General features: G+C 44.8%; 1 protein-coding gene across 4 annotated transcripts in view; it reads right to left on the reverse strand.

The window, feature by feature from the left end:
- LOC110504770 (F-BAR and double SH3 domains protein 1) overlaps window positions 1–20,014 on the reverse strand; it is a 34,086-nt gene that overhangs the window by 3,977 nt on the left and 10,095 nt on the right. For 2 of the 4 annotated variants that reach the window (XM_036969987.2, XM_090219397.1), the window contains exons 7-18: window positions 19,157–19,220; window positions 18,687–18,815; window positions 17,959–18,081; window positions 15,577–15,672; window positions 15,283–15,402; window positions 15,099–15,203; window positions 9,460–9,741; window positions 9,292–9,375; window positions 4,307–4,499; window positions 3,773–3,978; window positions 3,294–3,483; window positions 866–921 (exon numbers count right to left, since the gene is read on the reverse strand). In XM_036969987.2, coding sequence (XP_036825882.2) covers window positions 866–921; window positions 3,294–3,483; window positions 3,773–3,978; window positions 4,307–4,499; window positions 9,292–9,375; window positions 9,460–9,741; window positions 15,099–15,203; window positions 15,283–15,402; window positions 15,577–15,672; window positions 17,959–18,081; window positions 18,687–18,815; window positions 19,157–19,220 — 1,648 coding nt within the window. Of the gene's footprint in view, window positions 1–865; window positions 922–3,293; window positions 3,484–3,772; window positions 3,979–4,306; window positions 4,500–9,291; window positions 9,376–9,459; window positions 9,742–15,098; window positions 15,204–15,282; window positions 15,403–15,576; window positions 15,673–17,958; window positions 18,082–18,403; window positions 18,816–19,156; window positions 19,221–20,014 lie in introns of all 4 variants that reach the window. The other 2 variants (XR_016491569.1, XM_090219399.1) reach the window with 2 other exon arrangements.

Here is a 20,014-nt window from a genome sequence, read left to right on the forward strand (position 1 = left end):
CCAGTCCTACCCGGCCCAACCCTACCCAGCCCTACTCAACACTACCCAGTCCTACCCAGCCCTACCCAGCCCTACTCAACACTACCCAGTCCTACTCAACACTACCCAGTCCTGCCCTGCCCTAATCAACACTACCCAGTCCTACCCAGCCAAACCCAGCCCTAATCAACACTACCCAGTACTACCCAGCCCTAATCAACACTACCCAGACCTACCCAGCCCTACTCAACACTACCCAGTCCCACCCAGCCCTACTCAACACTACCCAGTCCTACTCAGCCCTACTCAACACTACCCAGTCCTACTCAGCCCTACTCAACACTACCCAGTCCTACCCAGCCTTACTCAACACTACCCAGTCCTACCCAGCCCAACCCTACCTAGCCCTATCAAATCCTACTCAGCACTACCAATTCCTACACAGCCCTACCCAAACCTACCAGGTCTTACCCAGTTCTACCCATCCCTCCCCTCCCCATCCCTTCCCTAACCACCCATAACCAAGCCTACCCAGCCCTATCCTGTCCTACCCAGGCCTACCATTTCCTACACAGCCCTACCCAGCCCAAGCCAAACTTTCCCAGTCTTACCCAGTCTTACCCATCCCTCCCCATCCCTACCCTACCCACCCCTACCCAGCCCCTCCCTACCCATCCCTACCCACCCTACCCAGCCCTGACCTACCCAGCCCTGACCTACCCAGCCCATCCCTGACCTACCCAGCCCCCCCCTACCCACCCTACCCTACCCAGCCCTGCCCTACCCAGCCCCTTTCTACCCACCCTACCCAGTCCTACCCAGACCCTCCCTACCCACCCTACCCAGTCCTACCCAGCCCTGCCCTACCCAGTCCTAGTCTACATACCGGTCGTATTCTTCCGGCTGAGAGGTCAGGTGAGCTGTGTGTGCTGCCTGCACTCTCTGAGAGGATGTGAGAGAAAACAAGACCAGATACACAGTGTTCAGAGAAAAGAAAAGGAACAAAACAGTGCGTGTACTGTACATTGTTAATGAAGACTACTGTGTTTCTAACAGTGCGTGTACTGTACATTATTAATGAAGACTACTGTGTTTCTAACAGTGCGCTTACTGTACATTATTAATGAAGACTACTGTGTTTCTAACAGTGCGTGTACTGTACATTATTAATGAAGACTACTGTGTTTCTAACAGTGCGTGTACTGTACATTATTAATGAAGACTACTGTGTTTCTAACAGTGCGTGTACTGTACATTATTAATGAAGACTACTGTGTTTCTAACAGTGCGTGTACTGTACATTATTAATGAAGACTACTGTGTTTCTAACAGTGCGCTTACTGTACATTGTTAAAGAAGACTACTGTGTTTCTAACAGTGCGTGTACTGTACATTATTAATGAAGACTACTGTGTTTCTAACAGTGCGCTTACTGTACATTGTTAAAGAAGACTACTGGGTTTCTAACAGTGCGTGTACTGTACATTATTAATGAAGACTACTGTGTTTCTAACAGTGCGCTTACTGTACATTGTTAAAGAAGACTACTGTGTTTCTAACAGTGCGTGTACTGTACATTGTTAATGAAGACTACTGGGTTTCTAACAGTGCGTGTACTGTACATTATTAATGAAGACTACTGGGTTTCTAACAGTGCGCTTACTGTACATTATTAATGAAGACTACTGTGTTTCTAACAGTGCGCTTACTGTACATTGTTAAAGAAGACTACTGGGTTTCTAACAGTGCGTGTACTGTACATTATTAATGAAGACTACTGTGTTTCTAACAGTGCGTGTACTGTACATTGTTAATGAAGACTACTGTGTTTCTAACAGTGCGTGTACTGTACATTATTAATGAAGACTACTGTGTTTCTAACAGTGCGCTTACTGTACATTATTAATGAAGACTACTGGGTTTCTAACAGTGCGCTTACTGTACATTATTAATGAAGACTACTGTGTTTCTAACAGTGCGCTTACTGTACATTATTAATGAAGACTACTGTGTTTCTAACAGTGCGCTTACTGTACATTATTAATGAAGACTACTGTGTTTCTAACAGTGCGCTTACTGTACATTATTAATGAAGACTACTGTGTTTCTAACAGTGCGCTTACTGTACATTGTTAAAGAAGACTACTGGGTTTCTAACAGTGCGCTTACTGTACATTATTAATGAAGACTACTGTGTTTCTAACAGTGCGCTTACTGTACATTATTAATGAAGACTACTGTGTTTCTAACAGTGCGTGTACTGTACATTATTAATGAAGACTACTGTGTTTCTAACAGTGCGTGTACTGTACATTGTTAATGAAGACTACTGTGTTTCTAACAGTGCGTGTACTGTACATTATTAATGAAGACTACTGTGTTTCTAACAGTGCGCTTACTGTACATTATTAATGAAGACTACTGTGTTTCTAACAGTGCGCTTACTGTACATTATTAATGAAGACTACTGTGTTTCTAACAGTGCGCTTACTGTACATTGTTAAAGAAGACTACTGTGTTTCTAACAGTGCGTGTACTGTACACTGTTAATGAAGACTACTGGGTTTCTAACAGTGCGTGTACTGTACATTATTAATGAAGACTACTGTGTTTCTAACAGTGCGCTTACTGTACATTATTAATGAAGACTACTGTGTTTCTAACAGTGCGCTTACTGTACATTATTAATGAAGACTACTGTGTTTCTAACAGTGCGCTTACTGTACATTGTTAAAGAAGACTACTGTGTTTCTAACAGTGCGTGTACTGTACATTGTTAATGAAGACTACTGGGTTTCTAACAGTGCGTGTACTGTACATTATTAATGAAGACTACTGTGTTTCTAACAGTGCGCTTACTGTACATTATTAATGAAGACTACTGTGTTTCTAACAGTGCGCTTACTGTACATTGTTAAAGAAGACTACTGTGTTTCTAACAGTGCGTGTACTGTACATTATTAATGAAGACTACTGTGTTTCTAACAGTGCGTGTACTGTACATTGTTAATGAAGACTACTGGGTTTCTAACAGTGCGCTTACTGTACATTGTTAAAGAAGACTACTGGGTTTCTAACAGTGCGTGTACTGTACATTATTAATGAAGACTACTGGGTTTCTAACAGTGCGTGTACTGTACATTATTAATGAAGACTACTGTGTTTCTAACAGTGCGCTTACTGTACATTATTAATGAAGACTACTGTGTTTCTAACAGTGCGTGTACTGTACATTGTTAATGAAGACTACTGGGTTTCTAACAGTGCGTGTACTGTACATTGGTTTTCTATGATGACTGAGAGTTAATCCCCACCTGTCCTGCTGTCTGACAGGCTCTGTGTTTTCAGTGAGAAAGAAGCCTGCAACCTGTCCTCCGGGTCCTTAGGGGGCGTACTGTTTACAGACCAGGACCCAGGGCCTGATGAGAAGCAGAGGAGACTGCAGGGGGTTCCAGAAATAGGGATGGGTGGAGAGAATGGAGGAAGAGTGGGGGTGGGAAGGCTCTGCAGAATTAAATGTAGAAACAATGGGAATTCAGATCATGAAAATAATAGTAATAGCAGAGTTTTTTTAACAGACTCCAAATTCTATCTGCAGAGTTGAATCTTCTATCACTTGACTAGTCTTATGGAATGTGTTGTACAGTATTATACCACAAGGTGGCACACTTCACAAATAGACCTCATCCATACTGTATGTTCAAAGCTTTCTTTCTCATCACTCCATGTATGTTTTGAGTCCAGGTACATTTGACAACAAAGTGTCATTCAGAGGGTAAACCAGATCTCTCACCTCCTCTTCCTCCTCTTTCTCCCCGTCCCCAAGCAGCTCCACCACCAGAGAAGGAAAGACCCCCAAGCGTCCGTCCAGCTCTCCCTCCCAGAAGCCGTCGTCCACCTCCCCCTGGCGGCAGCGCAGCAGCCTAATGACCGCCCCTTCTGGGAAGGACAGCTCCTCTGGACCCTGGCCCTGGTACTCAAACAGAGCCCGTGCCAGACCTACACCACAGAACAGACCAGACCAGAACCAAACACACAGACATCAGACTGGTACTCAAACAGAGCCCGTGCCAGACATTCGTCACAGAACAGACTCAGACAAGTCAGTAATACATGGGTAAATGTTGTCTACATTAATAGTGATTAACAAGATGGTGACAGCATTACTAATGCTTAACAAGATGTTGACACAGTTATATCAATGACGGCTTGAACCTGGAATTTGGCCACTTGTCCAAATGGTATGAATCATGTCACAAACATTCAGAGGTGGGAGAGAAGCTTTCTGGTTAGTGATGATTCTTAAGACAGAAGAGCCCCTACTAACCCCCAGAGTGAGGGGAGCGGCCCTGCTGCCTCTTGGAATGTTCTGATGAGGAGCTGGAACTGTTGAAGGACCAGTCCAGCTGGGGACAAGGGAAGCCCTGCGCCAGGCAGACAGAGGAGCCCTCTCCTGGTGACCACAGGAACTGCAGGTACCTCTCAGGGACGTAGCCAACCTGGCCTGCTGCATTACGGGCCTTGAGAGGAGCACACAGTCAGTGAGTGTCAATAACATGGCTTTAGGGATAGTATATTCAGGGACAGTTGGACTTCATTGATGTGTTAAGAAGATAGTATTATAGCCATTCAATTATGGCGTCTCGTTGGGTCAATTATGGAGTCTCGTTGGGTCAATTATGGAGTCTTGTTGGGTCAATTATGGAGTCTCGTTGGGTCAATTATGGAGTCTCGTTGGGTCAATTATGGAGTCTTGTTGGGTCAATTATGGAGTCTCGTCGGGTCAATTATGGAGTCTCGTCGGGTCAATTATGGAGTCTCGTCGGGTCAATTATGGAGTCTCGTCGGGTCAATTATGGAGTCTCGTTGGGTGAATTATGGAGTCTCGTTGGGTGAATTATGGAGTCTCGTTGGGTGAATTATGGAGTCTCGTTGGGTGAATTATGGAGTCTCATTGGGTGAATTATGGAGTCTCGTTGGGTCATTTGCAACCAACAGGCTTAACGCGCAGCTGCAGGTTGGTGCTGGATTTCTTAAAACGCTACTAACTGGAGATTACGTGCAACGGCGTGTTAAAACAAACTGCTTGCAACCAAAAAGCCACAAGAATAAACCAGATCAGTTGATCTCCCGTTGTACTGTGTCAAATTAGTTAGATACCACACAGTTGGGTCTAGCTTCACTACTCCAGGCCCCAATTAAATATCGACTAGAAAATAGCAAGGCTGGTAATTAATCAATATTTATTGTAAGAATATGCACTAGACAATACACATTATTGTTGTCTATCAACAATGACAAGCCACCGGGGTCTGACAATCTGGATGGAAAATTACTGAGGATATTAGCAGACAATATTGCCACTCCTTTTTTGCCACATCTTCAATTTAAGCCTACTAGAGCCCTCAGGCCTGGAGGGAAGCTAAAGTCATTCGGCTACCCAAGAATAGTTAAGCCCCCTTTACTGGCTCAAATAGCCAAACAATCAGCCTGTTACCAACCCTTAGTAAACTTCAGATTTTTTTTTGTTGACCAGACACAATGCTATTTCACAGTAAATAAATTGACAACAGACTTTCAGCACACTTATAGGGAAGGACACTCATCAAGCACAGCACTTACACAAATGACTGATGAGAAATTGGTTGAGAGAAATTGATGATAAAATGATTGTGGGGGCTGTCTTGTTCGGCTTCAGTGCAGCTTTTGACATTATTGATCATTGTCTACTGCTGGAAAAACATGTGTTATGGCTTTACACCCCCTGCTATAATGTGAATAAGTTACTTGTCTAACAGGTGTTCTTTAATAGAAGCCTCTCAAACATAATCCAGGTAGAATCAGGAATTCCCTAGAGTAGCTGTTTAGGCCCCTTGCTCTTTTCAATTTTTACTAACGACATTTGAGTAAAGCCAGAGTGTCTACGTATGCAGATGACTTAACACTATACACGTCAGCTACTACAGCAACTGAAATTAATGCAACACTTAACAACGAGCTGCAGTAAGCTTCAGAGTGGGTGGCAAGGAATACATTAGCCCTAAATATTTCTAAAACTAAAAGCATTGTATTTGTATTTGCCTTATCAACAAGGCAGGTCCTACAGGCCCTAGTTTTGTTGCACCTTGATGTCCCGGACCGTTCACCGTCTCAGGAGGTCCCGGACCGTTGACCGTCTCAGGAGGTCCCGGGCCGTTGACCGTCTCAGGAGGTCCCGGACCGTTGACCGTCTAAGGAGGTCCCGGACCGCTGACCGTCTAAGGAGGTCCCGGACCGCTGACCGTCTCAGGAGGTCCCGGACCGCTGACCGTCTCAGGAGGTCCCGGACCGCTGACCGTCTCAGGAGGTCCCGGGCCGTTGACCATCTCAGGAGGTCCCGGACCGTTGACCGTCTCAGGAGGTCCCGGACCGCTGACCGTCTCAGGAGGTCCCGGACCGCTGACCGTCTCAGGAGGTCCCGGACCGCTGACCGTCTCAGGAGGTCCCGGACCGCTGACCGTCTCAGGAGGTTCCGGACTGGGAAATGTCGCCGGGAGCTCTGGACTGGGAACGGTCGCCGGAAGCTCTGGACTGGGAACTGTCGCCGGAAGCTCTGGACAGGGGATCATCGCAGGAAGCTTGGTGCTTGGGGCCGGCACTGGTGGTACCGGGCTGGTGACACGCACCTCAGGGCGAGCGCGAGGAGCAGGCACAGGACGTACCTGACTGGGGACACGCATTTCAGGGAAAGTGCGAGGAGCAGGCACAGGACATACCGGGCTGTGGAGGCGCACTGGAGACACGGTGCGTAGAACCGGAACATATTGTACCGGAACGATGACACTCTTCACACGGTGAGTACAAGGAGTTGGCAGAGGACATACTGGGCTGTGAAGGCGCACTGGAGACACAGTGCGTAGAACCGGCACACATTGTACCGGAACGATGACACTCTTCACACGGTGAGTACGAGGAGTTGGCAAAGGACATACTGGGCTGTGGAGGCGCACTGGAGATCTTGTGTGTGTAGCCGGCATCAATGGTACCGGTTCGATAACACACTTTGCACAGCAAGTGCGAGGAGCAGGCACAGGTCGTACCGGGCTGTGGAGGCGCACTGGAGACACGGTGAGTATAGCCGGCATCAATTGTTCCGGAACTTTAACACACTTCTCAGGATGAGTACGGGGAGCTGACTACGTAGTGCTCAAACACACTATACATAAACAATATCCCATAAACCACAGGTGGAAAAAATGCTACTTTAGAGACAACGAAAAAATGCCCCAATTAGAGACAACGATAACCAGAGGCCTCTAATTGGGAATCATACAAATCACCAACATAGAAAATCAAACCTAGAACCCCACATAGAAGATATAAACTAGAACAAAAAAAACCTAGTCACGCCCTGACCTACTCTACCATAGAAAATACAGGTTTTCAATATTCAGGACGTGACATTGATACAACAGTAGCTAATATGGGAAGAAGTCCGTAATAAAGTGAGGCTTTGCCTTCTTAACAACACTATCAACAAGGCAGGTCCTACAGGCCGTAGTTTTGTTGCACCTTGACTACTGTTCAGTCGTGTGGTCAGGTGCCACAAAAAAATTGCAATTGATTCAGAACAGGTCAGCACGGCTGGCCTTTGGATGTACTCAGAGAGCTAATAGCAATAATATGCATGTCAATCTCTCCTGGCTCAAAGTGGAGGAGATATTGACTTTATCACTACTTGTATTTATGAGAGGTATTGACATGTTGAATGCACCAATCTTTCTGTTTGAACTACTGGCACACAGCTCGGACACCCATGTATATCCCACAAGACATGTCACAAGAGGTCTCTTCACAGTCCCCAAGTCCAGAACAGACTATAGGAGGCACACAGTACTACATAGAGCCATGACTACATGGAACTCTATTCCACATCAAGTAACTGATGCAAGCAGTAAAATTATATTTAAAAAACATATAATAAAACACCTTATGGAACAGCGGGGACTGTGAAGCAACACAAACATAGACACAGACTCATGCATACACACACACACACACACACACGATAACATACATACAGTACATAAAGCTAGCTGCCATTGGACTCTGGAGCAGTGGAAATGCATTCTCTGGAGTGATAAATCATGCTTCACCATCTGGCAGTCCGACGGACAAATCTGGGTTTGGCGGATGCCAGGAGAACACTACTTGCCCGAATGCATGGTGCTAACGGTAAAGTTTGGTGGATGAGGAATAATGGTCTGGGGCTGTTTTTCATGGTTCGGGCTAGACCCCTCAGTTCCAGTGAAGGGAAATCTTAACGCTACAGCATACAATGATATTCTAGACGATTCTGTGCTTCTAACTTTGTGGCAACAGCTTGGGGGAAGGCCCTTTCCTGTTTCAGCATAACAATAACCGTGTGCACAAAGCGGCCTTCCCCCAAAGGCCAGTCAAGTTCTTCCACACCGATCTCGTCAAACCATTTCTGTACGAACCTCGCTTTGTGCACAGGGGTACTGTAGAGTACAGTACAGTAAAGTACAATACATTATAGACATCTTTGTTTGGGCTACATTATAATATAATTTGATTAGACTATAATTTTATGAAAACATATATTATATTAACTCAATCATGATTGGCTTGATTTAGTTGCCAATTTTAGAATGTGGATAGTTCAGGATACTTTATCTTCCGATAAAATGTGAATGTTAAATTGTCACAGTAAACGAGGAATGATTGTTAAATAGTCAAATCTGTGCTTAGTCTGCTCAAATAGAAGGTTTAATTTATTCTGAAGATAATACCCACCAGAGGGCTAAATAGTCTTGAAAAATGTTGGCAGTAACCATGACTTAAAGTTAACACTTTTAGGTAGCGGTAACATGGTGGCCAATAGTTGTTGCAGTTGAGATCAACTGTGTGGGATCTCATTAATGGTTTACAGAGAGCTCACCTAATGTTGACAGTGCTTAATGTTGGTTGTAATTGACCCGTTATTTTTCACAACTGTTACGGATCAGTAAATATGAAGTTGAAGCGAAATAAAGCCTCTCTTTCTCAAACAGGAAGACCGGCAGTTTGTTTACACTGTGCTTAGTAGAAACAGGAAGTGAGGAGACCGCAGGCATTTGGTAGAGTGGGCAAATGCGTGGGAACAACTGCCTGCTACAGTAAATAGCACTGTTCCATGAGACAAAAGTTGCATCCCAAATGGCACCCTATTCCCTACATAGTTCACTGCTTTTGACCAGAGCCCTATGGAGCCTAAATATGGAATAGGGTGCCATTTGGGATGCAGGCAGAGAGAAATCTGTCCTCATTTACCTTCAGCCAGTCCTCCATGTCTCCATCCTCTATCACCTGAAGCTCTTCTCCCTCTGTGATTGACAGCTCATCTCCTTGGCAGGCCTGCAGGAAGATGGGCCAGAAAATTACACACAACAATTCCTGTAATGTTGACATTTCTAAAATGTTAAGTCCTGATATTGTCACCTGATAGCTGTAGAGAACCATGCAAGCCAAGGGGTATCCACACGGCACCGAGCAGGAAGTTGAATCGATGAAAGTGTCACCATCTTCATCGTAGTCGTCGAAGTCTGTGAACTCAAACTCGTCCTCGGAGATATCTCCGTTGGACATGCGTGCCTCGCTCAGCCTCCTGTCCCTCTCCAGCTCCTCGTCTGCCTGGGTCATAGCACTGCTCACCCATGGCTCCACGTCCACCCCCGCCGACGCCAGCAGCGCCAGCCTGGACTCCGCCTTCACCCGGCTCACCTGGACACACACAAACACACACACACCACTTACTACCTGTCACCCCTCCCACACGTCTCTCACAGGTACCTTGTACCAGATTACTTTTCCTCAATGTCATCCCTTTTACAGCCACAACTCAATGTAACACCTCACACACTGTAACACCTCAGACACTGTAACACCTCAGACACTGTAACACCTCAGACACTGTAACACCTCAGACACTGTAACACCTCACACACTGTACCACCTCACACACTGTACCACCTCAGACACTGTAACACCTCAGACACTGTAACACCTCAGACACTGTAACACCTCAGACACTATAACACCTCACACACTGTAACACCTCACACACTGTACCACCTCAGACACTGTACCACCTCAGACACTGTACCACCTCAGACACTGTAACACCTCACACACCTCACACACTATAACACCTCACACACACACTGTAACCCCTCACACACTATTACACATCAGACACTATAACACCTCAGACACTGTAACACCTCACACACAGTAACACCTCACACACAGTAACACCTCACACACAGTAACACCTCACGCACTGTAACACCTCAGGCACTGTAACACCTCAGGCACTGTAACACCTCAGGCACTGTAACACCTCAGGCACTGTAACACCTCACACACTGTAACACTCAGACACTGGAATACTCACACACTGTAACAACTCATACACTAACACCTCAGACACTGTAACACCTCAGGCACTGTAACACCTCAGGCACTGTAACACCTCAGGCACTGTAACACCTCAGGCACTGTAACACCTCAGGCACTGTAACACCTCACACACTGTAACACTCAGACACTGGAATACTCACACACTGTAACAACTCATACACTAACACCTCAGACACTGTAACACCTCAGGCACTGTAACACCTCAGACACTGTAACACCTCAGGCACTGTAACACCTCAGGCACTGTAACACCTCAGGCACTGTAACACCTCACACACTGTAACACTCAGACACTGGAATACTCACACACTGTAACAACTCATACACTAACACCTCAGACACTGTAACACCTCACACACTGTAACAACTCACACACTGTACCACCTCACACACTGTACCACCTCACACACTATAACACCTCAGATACTGTAACACCTCAGACACTGTAACACCTCAGACACTGTAACACCTCACACACAGTAACACCTCACGCACAGTAACACCTCACGCACAGTAACACCTCACGCACAGTAACACCTCACGCACTGTAACACCTCAGGCACTGTAACACCTCAGGCACTGTAACACCTCACACAGTAACACCTCACGCACTGTAACACCTCAGGCACTGTAACACCTCAGGCACTGTAACACCTCACACACTGTAACACTCAGACACTGGAATACTCACACACTGTAACAACTCATACACTAACACCTCAGACACTGTAACACCTCAGGCACTGTAACACCTCAGACACTGTAACACCTCAGGCACTGTAACACCTCAGGCACTGTAACACCTCAGGCACTGTAACACCTCACACACTGTAACACTCAGACACTGGAATACTCACACACTGTAACAACTCATACACTAACACCTCAGACACTGTAACACCTCACACACTGTAACAACTCACACACTGTACCACCTCACACACTGTACCACCTCACACACTATACCACCTCACACACTGTAACACCTCAGATACTGTAACACCTCAGACACTGTAACACCTCAGACACTGTAACACCTCACACACAGTAACACCTCACACACAGTAACACCTCACGCACAGTAACACCTCACGCACAGTAACACCTCACGCACTGTAACACCTCAGGCACTGTAACACCTCAGGCACTGTAACACCTCACACAGTAACACCTCACGCACTGTAACACCTCAGGCACTGTAACACCTCAGGCACTGTAACACCTCAGACACTGTAACACCTCACGCACTATAACACCTCACGCACTGTAACACCTCACACACTGTAACACCTCACACACTGTAACACTCAGACACTGGAACACTCACACACTGTAACAACTCATACACTGTAACACCTCAGACACTGTAACACCTCACACGCTGTGACAACTCACACACTGTAACAACTCACACACTGTAACAACTCATACACTGTAACAGCTTACACAATGTAACACCTCAAACACTGTAACGCCTCACACACTGTAACAGCTTACACATTAACACCTCAGACACTGTAACACCTCAGACACTGTAACACCTCATACACTGTAACACCTCAGACACTGTAACACCTCAGACACTGTAACACCTCACACACAGTAACACCTCACACACAGTAACACCTCACGCACAGTAACACCTCACGCACAGTAACACCTCACGCACTGTAACACCTCACGCACTGTAACACCTCACACACAGTAACACCTCACACACAGTAACACCTCACACACAGTAACACCTCACGCACTGTAACACCTCAGGCACTGTAACACCTCAGGCACTGTAACACCTCAGGCACTGTAACACCTCAGGCACTGTAACACCTCACACACTGTAACACTCAGACACTGGAATACTCACACACTGTAACAACTCATACACTAACACCTCAGACACTGTAACACCTCAGGCACTGTAACACCTCAGGCACTGTAACACCTCAGGCACTGTAACTCCTCAGGCACTGTAACACCTCAGGCACTGTAACACCTCACACACTGTAACACTCAGACACTGGAATACTCACACACTGTAACAACTCATACACTAACACCTCAGACACTGTAACACCTCAGGCACTGTAACACCTCAGACACTGTAACACCTCAGGCACTGTAACACCTCAGGCACTGTAACACCTCAGGCACTGTAACACCTCACACACTGTAACACTCAGACACTGGAATACTCACACACTGTAACAACTCATACACTAACACCTCAGACACTGTAACACCTCACACACTGTAACAACTCACACACTGTACCACCTCACACACTGTACCACCTCACACACTATACCACCTCACACACTGTAACACCTCAGATACTGTAACACCTCAGACACTGTAACACCTCAGACACTGTAACACCTCACACACAGTAACACCTCACACACAGTAACACCTCACGCACAGTAACACCTCACGCACAGTAACACCTCACGCACTGTAACACCTCAGGCACTGTAACACCTCAGGCACTGTAACACCTCACACAGTAACACCTCACGCACTGTAACACCTCAGGCACTGTAACACCTCAGGCACTGTAACACCTCAGACACTGTAACACCTCACGCACTATAACACCTCACGCACTGTAACACCTCACACACTGTAACACCTCACACACTGTAACACTCAGACACTGGAACACTCACACACTGTAACAACTCATACACTTTAACACCTCAGACACTGTAACACCTCACACACTGTGACAACTCACACACTGTAACAACTCACACACTGTAACAACTCATACACTGTAACAGCTTACACAATGTAACACCTCAAACACTGTAACGCCTCACACACTGTAACAGCTTACACATTGTAACACCTCAGACACTGTAACACCTCAGACACTGTAACACCTCATACACTGTAACACCTCAGACACTGTAACACCTCAGACACTGTAACACCTCACACACAGTAACACCTCACACACAGTAACACCTCACGCACAGTAACACCTCACGCACAGTAACACCTCACGCACTGTAACACCTCAGGCACTGTAACACCTCAGGCACTGTAACACCTCACACACAGTAACACCTCACGCACTGTAACACCTCAGGCACTGTAACACCTCAGGCACTGTAACACCTCAGACACTGTAACACCTCACGCACTATAACACCTCACGCACTGTAACACCTCACACACTGTAACACCTCACACACTGTAACACTCAGACACTGGAACACTCACACACTGTAACAACTCATACACTGTAACACCTCAGACACTGTAACACCTCACACACTGTGACAACTCACACACTGTAACAACTCACACACTGTAACAACTCATACACTGTAACAGCTTACACAATGTAACACCTCAAACACTGTAACGCCTCACACACTGTAACAGCTTACACACTGTAACACCTCAGACACTGTAACACCTCAGACACTGTAACACCTCATACACTGTAACACCTCAGACACTGTAACACCTCAGACACTGTAACACCTCAGACACTGTAACACCTCAGACACTGTAACACCTCAGACACTGTAACATCTCAGACACTGTAACACCTCAGACAGTGTAACACCTCAGACACTGTAACACCTCAGACACTGTAACATCTCAGACACTGTAACACCTCAGGCACTGTAACATCTCAGACATAATAACTTAAACACACTACATATGAATAAGCCATAATACTAATAATATTCATTAAACAGCACAGCAAAATAAGCGTTGTAGTCATCAAGGACATCTGGGGTTGGCTGTAGCATCATACTAGGTTCATATTAGCAGTACATTAACAGCATATTGGCTGCATTATGTTTCCTAAACCCAACTTCTTTCTTGTAAGTAAAGAAACATGTTTTTTCAGGCCAATACAAAAGCTTGATTACATCACATAACGCTTACTCTGAGCCCAAGACAACTGAATAAAGCAGGAGGAGGTGGTGGGTTGAATGAACAGTTCCAACTGACGCATGATGCCAGCAGCATTTGCATTTGTCCTTGTGGGGAGTAGGAAGTAGGCAGTGACACACATTACATTCAGATCCAGATAGAGGGCATCCACCTGGCTCATCAATGGGCCAGGCAGAGTGGAGAGAGAGAGAGCCCTGCCGTTAGCTCTACAAAGGCTCTAGTAGTAGAAAGCATCCTGCATCTGCAGAGGCATGGCTATAGGCCTAGAACACACGCAGCCTTGGTCTCATCACCCACCAGTCACTTAGCATTAAATAACTACATCCACCTCTACACTGCACCATAGGAGAAACCTTTGAAGATCCCTTTTTAGTTCCAGGTAGAACCCTTTTGGGTTTAATGTAGAACCCTTTCCACAGAGGGGAACCAAAAAGGATTATCTTATGGGGACAGCCAAAGAACCCTTTTGGAACCCTTTTTTCTAAGAGTGTAAAGGCGGCTAACACCAGCGTATCAAAGAGGAACTCTGATAAAGCCTGGTTAATGACTGCTTGCCTTATCATTATCCATTTCCTGGTAGGGTGGAATAGTAGGAGGGTAATGTGAGGTCATTAACATTACGTTGGGCTTGTAGTAGCTAACAGTAACATTACGTTGGGCTAGTAGTAGCTAACAGTAACATTACTTTGAGCTAGTAGTAGCTAACTGTAACAGTAGTGTTGGGCTAGTAGTAGTCCTACCTGTGCTTTCCTCACACTCTCCTTCACCCCCACCATCTTCTGTTCCACGCTGACTCCTGTGTCTCCTGACAGCAGTTTGAAACGCCTGTCCAGCATCTGCAGTGCCTATGAGGAAGGTAGACAGAGGTTACACAAGGTCAAGCTCCCGAACCAGAGGTAAACAGAGCTTTCGCCCACTACTCACCCTATCTCCGTGTGAGATGATCTTGTAGTCTTTGGCAGCCTTAGCAGACCACTTGCGGGCCTCCTTGTCCAAACAGCTCTCCCCCTCAGCACTGGAGCTATGTTGCTTCAGAATGCACACCTTTAGAAAGAACAGGAGGTGAAGCTGGGATTATCTCACACACAAAAGTCTATATGGAAATTTCAACATTTTCACCTCAATCAGGGTTTTATTCAAACAGCTTTGTGGATATTAATTGTGATATAATGGTGTTTACATGGTAATCAAGAACAGTGGTACTACAGTGAGCCACACCTTGTCTTTAGGGGCAACCTGGAAGTGAAAGCCGGCTGTTCTGGTGAAGACCGGGTACTCCTGGAGGAATATCTGGATGTTCTGTTCTCTAGACACCTATCAGAGAACCAAACAAACTGTCACGTCCTGACCTTAGTTCCTTTTTTATGTCTCTATTTTAGTTTGGTCAGGGCGTGAGTTGGGGTGGGCATTCTATGTTTTGTATTTCTGGTTTTGGCCTGGTATGGTTCCCAATCAGAGGCAGCTGTCAATCGTTGTCTCTGATTGAGAACCATACTTAGGAAGCCTGTTTTCCCACTATGGGTTGTGGGTAGTTATTTTCTGTTTAGTGTGTTTTGCACCTGACAGAGCTGTTTCGGTTGTTTCTTTTATTCCTTGTTGTATTTAGTGTTCAGTTTATTAAAATAATGATGAACACTTACCACGCTGCATCTTGGTCCTCACCTTCTTCCACCAACGGTCATTACACAAACACTCATTATCTCCACATTGGCACATTATTTCTTACATAGTTCACTAGTTTGGGCCAAAGCCCTATGGTCCCTGGTAAAAAGTAATGCAATACAGTGCCTTGCGAAAGTATTCGGCCCCCTTGAACTTTGCGACCTTTTGCCACATTTCAGGCTTCAAACATAAAGATATAAAACTGTATTTTTTTGTGAAGAATCAACAACAAGTGGGACACAATCATGAAGTGGAACGACATTTATTGGATATTTCAAACTTTTTTAACAAATCAAAAACTGAAAAATTGGGGCGTGCAAAATTATTCAGCCCCTTTACTTTCAGTGCAGCAAACTCTCTCCAGAAGTTCAGTGAGGATCTCTGAATGATCCAATGTTGACCTAAATGACTAATGATGATAAATACAATCCACCTGTGTGTAATCAAGTCTCCGTATAAATGCACCTGCACTGTGATAGTCTCAGAGGTCCGTTAAAAGCGCAGAGAGCATCATGAAGAACAAGGAACAAGGAACACACCAGGCAGGTCCGAGATACTGTTGTGAAGAAGTTTAAAGCCGGATTGGATACAAAAAGATTTCCCAAACTTTAAACATCCCAAGGAGCACTGTGCAAGCGATAATATTGAAATGGAAGGAGTATCAGACCACTGCAAATCTACCAAGACCTGGCCGTCCCTCTAAACTTTCAGCTCATACAAGGAGAAGACTGATCAGAGATGCAGCCAAGAGGCCCATGATCACTCTGGATGAACTGCAGAGATCTACAGCTGAGGTGGGAGACTCTGTCCATAGGACAACAATCAGTCGTATATTGCACAAATCTGGCCTTTATGGAAGAGTGGCAAGAAAGCCATTTCTTAAAGATATCCATAAAAAGTGTTGTTTAAAGTTTGCCACAAGCCACCTGGGAGACACACCAAACATGTGGAAGAAGGTGCTCTGGTCAGATGAAACCAAAATTGAACTTTTTGGCAACAATGCAAAACGTTATGTTTGGCGTAAAAGCAACACAGCTGAACACACCATCCCCACTGTCAAACATGGTGGTGGCAGCATCATGGTTTGGGCCTGCTTTTCTTCAGCAGGGACAGTGAAGATGGGAAGATGGATGGAGCCAAATACAGGACCATTCTGGAAGAAAACCTGATGAAGTCTGCAAAAGACCTGAGACTGGGACGGAGATTTCTCTTCCAACAAGACAATGATCCAAAACATAAAGCAAAATCTACAATGGAATGGTTAAAAAATAAACATATCCAGGTGTTAGAATGACCAAGTCAAAGTCCAGACCTGAATCCAATCGAGAATCTGTGGAAAGAACTGAAAACTGCTGTTCAAAAATGCTCTCCATCCAACCTCACTGAGCTCGAGCTGTTTTGCAAGGAGGAATGGGAAAAAATGTCAGTCTCTCGATGTGCAAAACTGATAGAGACATACCCCAAGCGACTTACAGCTGTAATCGCAGCAAAAGGTGGCGCTACAAAGTATTAACTTAAGGGGGCTGAATAATTTTGCACGCCCAATTTTTCAGTTTTTGATTTGTTAAAAAAGTTTGAAATATCCAATAAATGTCGTTCCACTTCATGATTGTGTCCCACTTGTTGTTGATTCTTCACAAAAAAATACAGTTTTATATCTTTATGTTTGAAGCCTGAAATGTGGCAAAAGGTCGCAAAGTTCAAGGGGGCCGAATACTTTCGCAAGGCACTGTATATAGGGAATATGGTGTTATTTGGGACACAGACACTAGTTCACATGTCTCCCATAGAACAGAACATCAGTCAGTGGTCTGTCTGGCCTCCATCAGCAATGCCCAGGTGAGGAATGTCACAGCTCTGGGTATTACAGTGGGGCTACTGTCTGTGGAAGGTTTTTACTGTGAAAAGGACTTCAGTGGATCCCACGCACGGCCTCACCTTGGTGTAGTTCTCGCAGATCTTGCTAAAGTTACTATGCGTTGACCGGCAGGTGTCGATCTCTGTGCAGCACAAGAGAGTGAAGTGTTCTCGGATTTGCTCATACAGGTCACTGTCCAGTCTCTGTTGAGTAAACGACAGAGGTGAGAGCTGGGGTTATAGCCAAAGCCCTGATGCAATACAAAATCAGAGGTGATTTGAGAAGGAAATGCCCTTTCCTTATTTTCCAATGTTTCAGTCATTCCAATGTTTCAGTCTGAGGGATTTGAATCAACTGATTCATAATGAATTACATTGGTTACTACAATAACAAGAGTTGAGTCACTGAGTGATATTTCCCTTGATTGAGACAGACACTTTCAAGAAGATTGTTGTGTTATGAATGTTCTGAGGGGGAAATACCCCTGAAATGAATGGTTTCTACTGAGCTGAACTTATGACTCACCTGATTACTTTGCAAAGGTAAAAAGCCAAAAAGGAACATTTGAGGATTTCCTATTTGGATTCATTTCGGTGTAGTTTGTGCTCTCCACTCTACAGCTAAGACAACCACAATGGGACAGGAAATTATGTCAACTAGCAGTGACTCATCACAAACACAAAGGAAGTTTTTTTCACTGACAGGAGGTACGTCTGAGGGGACGATGCAGTGTGTTCAGTCTTATGACAGACTCATGATGAGAATCCAGAGAGACAGTATGCCGTTAGGAGATGCCAGGTGGTCTTACCCTCATGATGGCAGGCAGCTCTGCAGTGTAGTAGTACTGGTGATGAGAGTTGACGGCAGACAGTGTTAGAAGGTACTCATTACGCACCTCTGTCAGTCTCTGGTCACACTCCCTCAGCCTGGTATTCAGCTGGACAACGGTTACAGGGAGGAGTGAGTTGAGGATAAAATATGTTTCATTACTACAATCAATTCTACTATCAAAATGCGTTTGATTTGATAGGTAATCAATAGGCAAAGTGCAAGGTGACTAAGAAGAGTATAATATTCAACAGCGCAAATGCATTATTCCTACATGTTTTATTGAAGACATTTCTTCATAGTAAAGCATATACCGGATAAAACACGATTTGCCCTTTCAGAAATATGTATACTCTCTGTGTACTAACTAGCCAGGTGACACTTTTGTGGCGGTGGTGGGGTACTTCAGCCTATACAGACCTTCATGCGTGTCAGCCTACAGTAGCCTACCTTTGAACTCATTTTCTGCAAGCCTGTCCTAAAATGGAAAATTCCATGGTCACTCTTCTTGAATCTGAAAAGGGTCACATGGGCACATGATAGAGATAATCAAACCAAGACTCTTAATGACATTATTATAAATAATAATCGATAGACATAAAATATGCATCAACCACGTATCTGAACTAAAATGCAATGGCTACAGGTTTACATGCCACCTGCTCCCTCTCAGATGATGAATAATTTAACTATGTTACAAGTAGCCTTAAAGGCCCACTTTCAGTCAAAAACTTGATTTTCCTGTGTGTTCTATATATTTACACACTATGAGGTTGGAACAATGCTATGAAATTGTGAAAATTATGATAATGCCCTTTTAGATTAAGAGCTGTTTGAAAAGACCACCTGAAATTTCAACCTGTTTTGGTGGGATGGAGTTTTGGTCTCCCATGGTGACATCACCAGGTGGTACAGTGCCAAAAGTGCAAAAGTATTCATCCCCCTTGGTGTTTTTCCTATTTTGTTGCATTACAACCTGTAATTTAAATGGACTTAAATTGAACTCGTACAGAATTTCCATGTGGATGGGGATATTGGGAAAAAAATGGTAGACTTTCAGGTACTCAACAAGAAGGTCTGATTTCAGTATTACTAAAACAGGAAGTAAGTAAGTAAGTATAAAGATCCAGTCCATTTAAAAAACTGGAGGCCTCTTACACTTCAATGTGGTGATGTGAAAATCCTGGCAAAATGCATAGCACATATAATAAAAAAAAGTTTGACCAGATATTGTTCATCCTGATACTATTTTTTTACATGAACAATATATTGGAGATAATATACGACAATTACTTGAAACAACTGAAT

The sequence above is a fragment of the Oncorhynchus mykiss genome, chromosome 25 (genome assembly GCF_057628025.1).
Source record: "Oncorhynchus mykiss isolate SJ-2025 chromosome 25, ASM5762802v1, whole genome shotgun sequence".
Taxonomy (NCBI): Eukaryota; Metazoa; Chordata; class Actinopteri; order Salmoniformes; family Salmonidae; genus Oncorhynchus; species Oncorhynchus mykiss.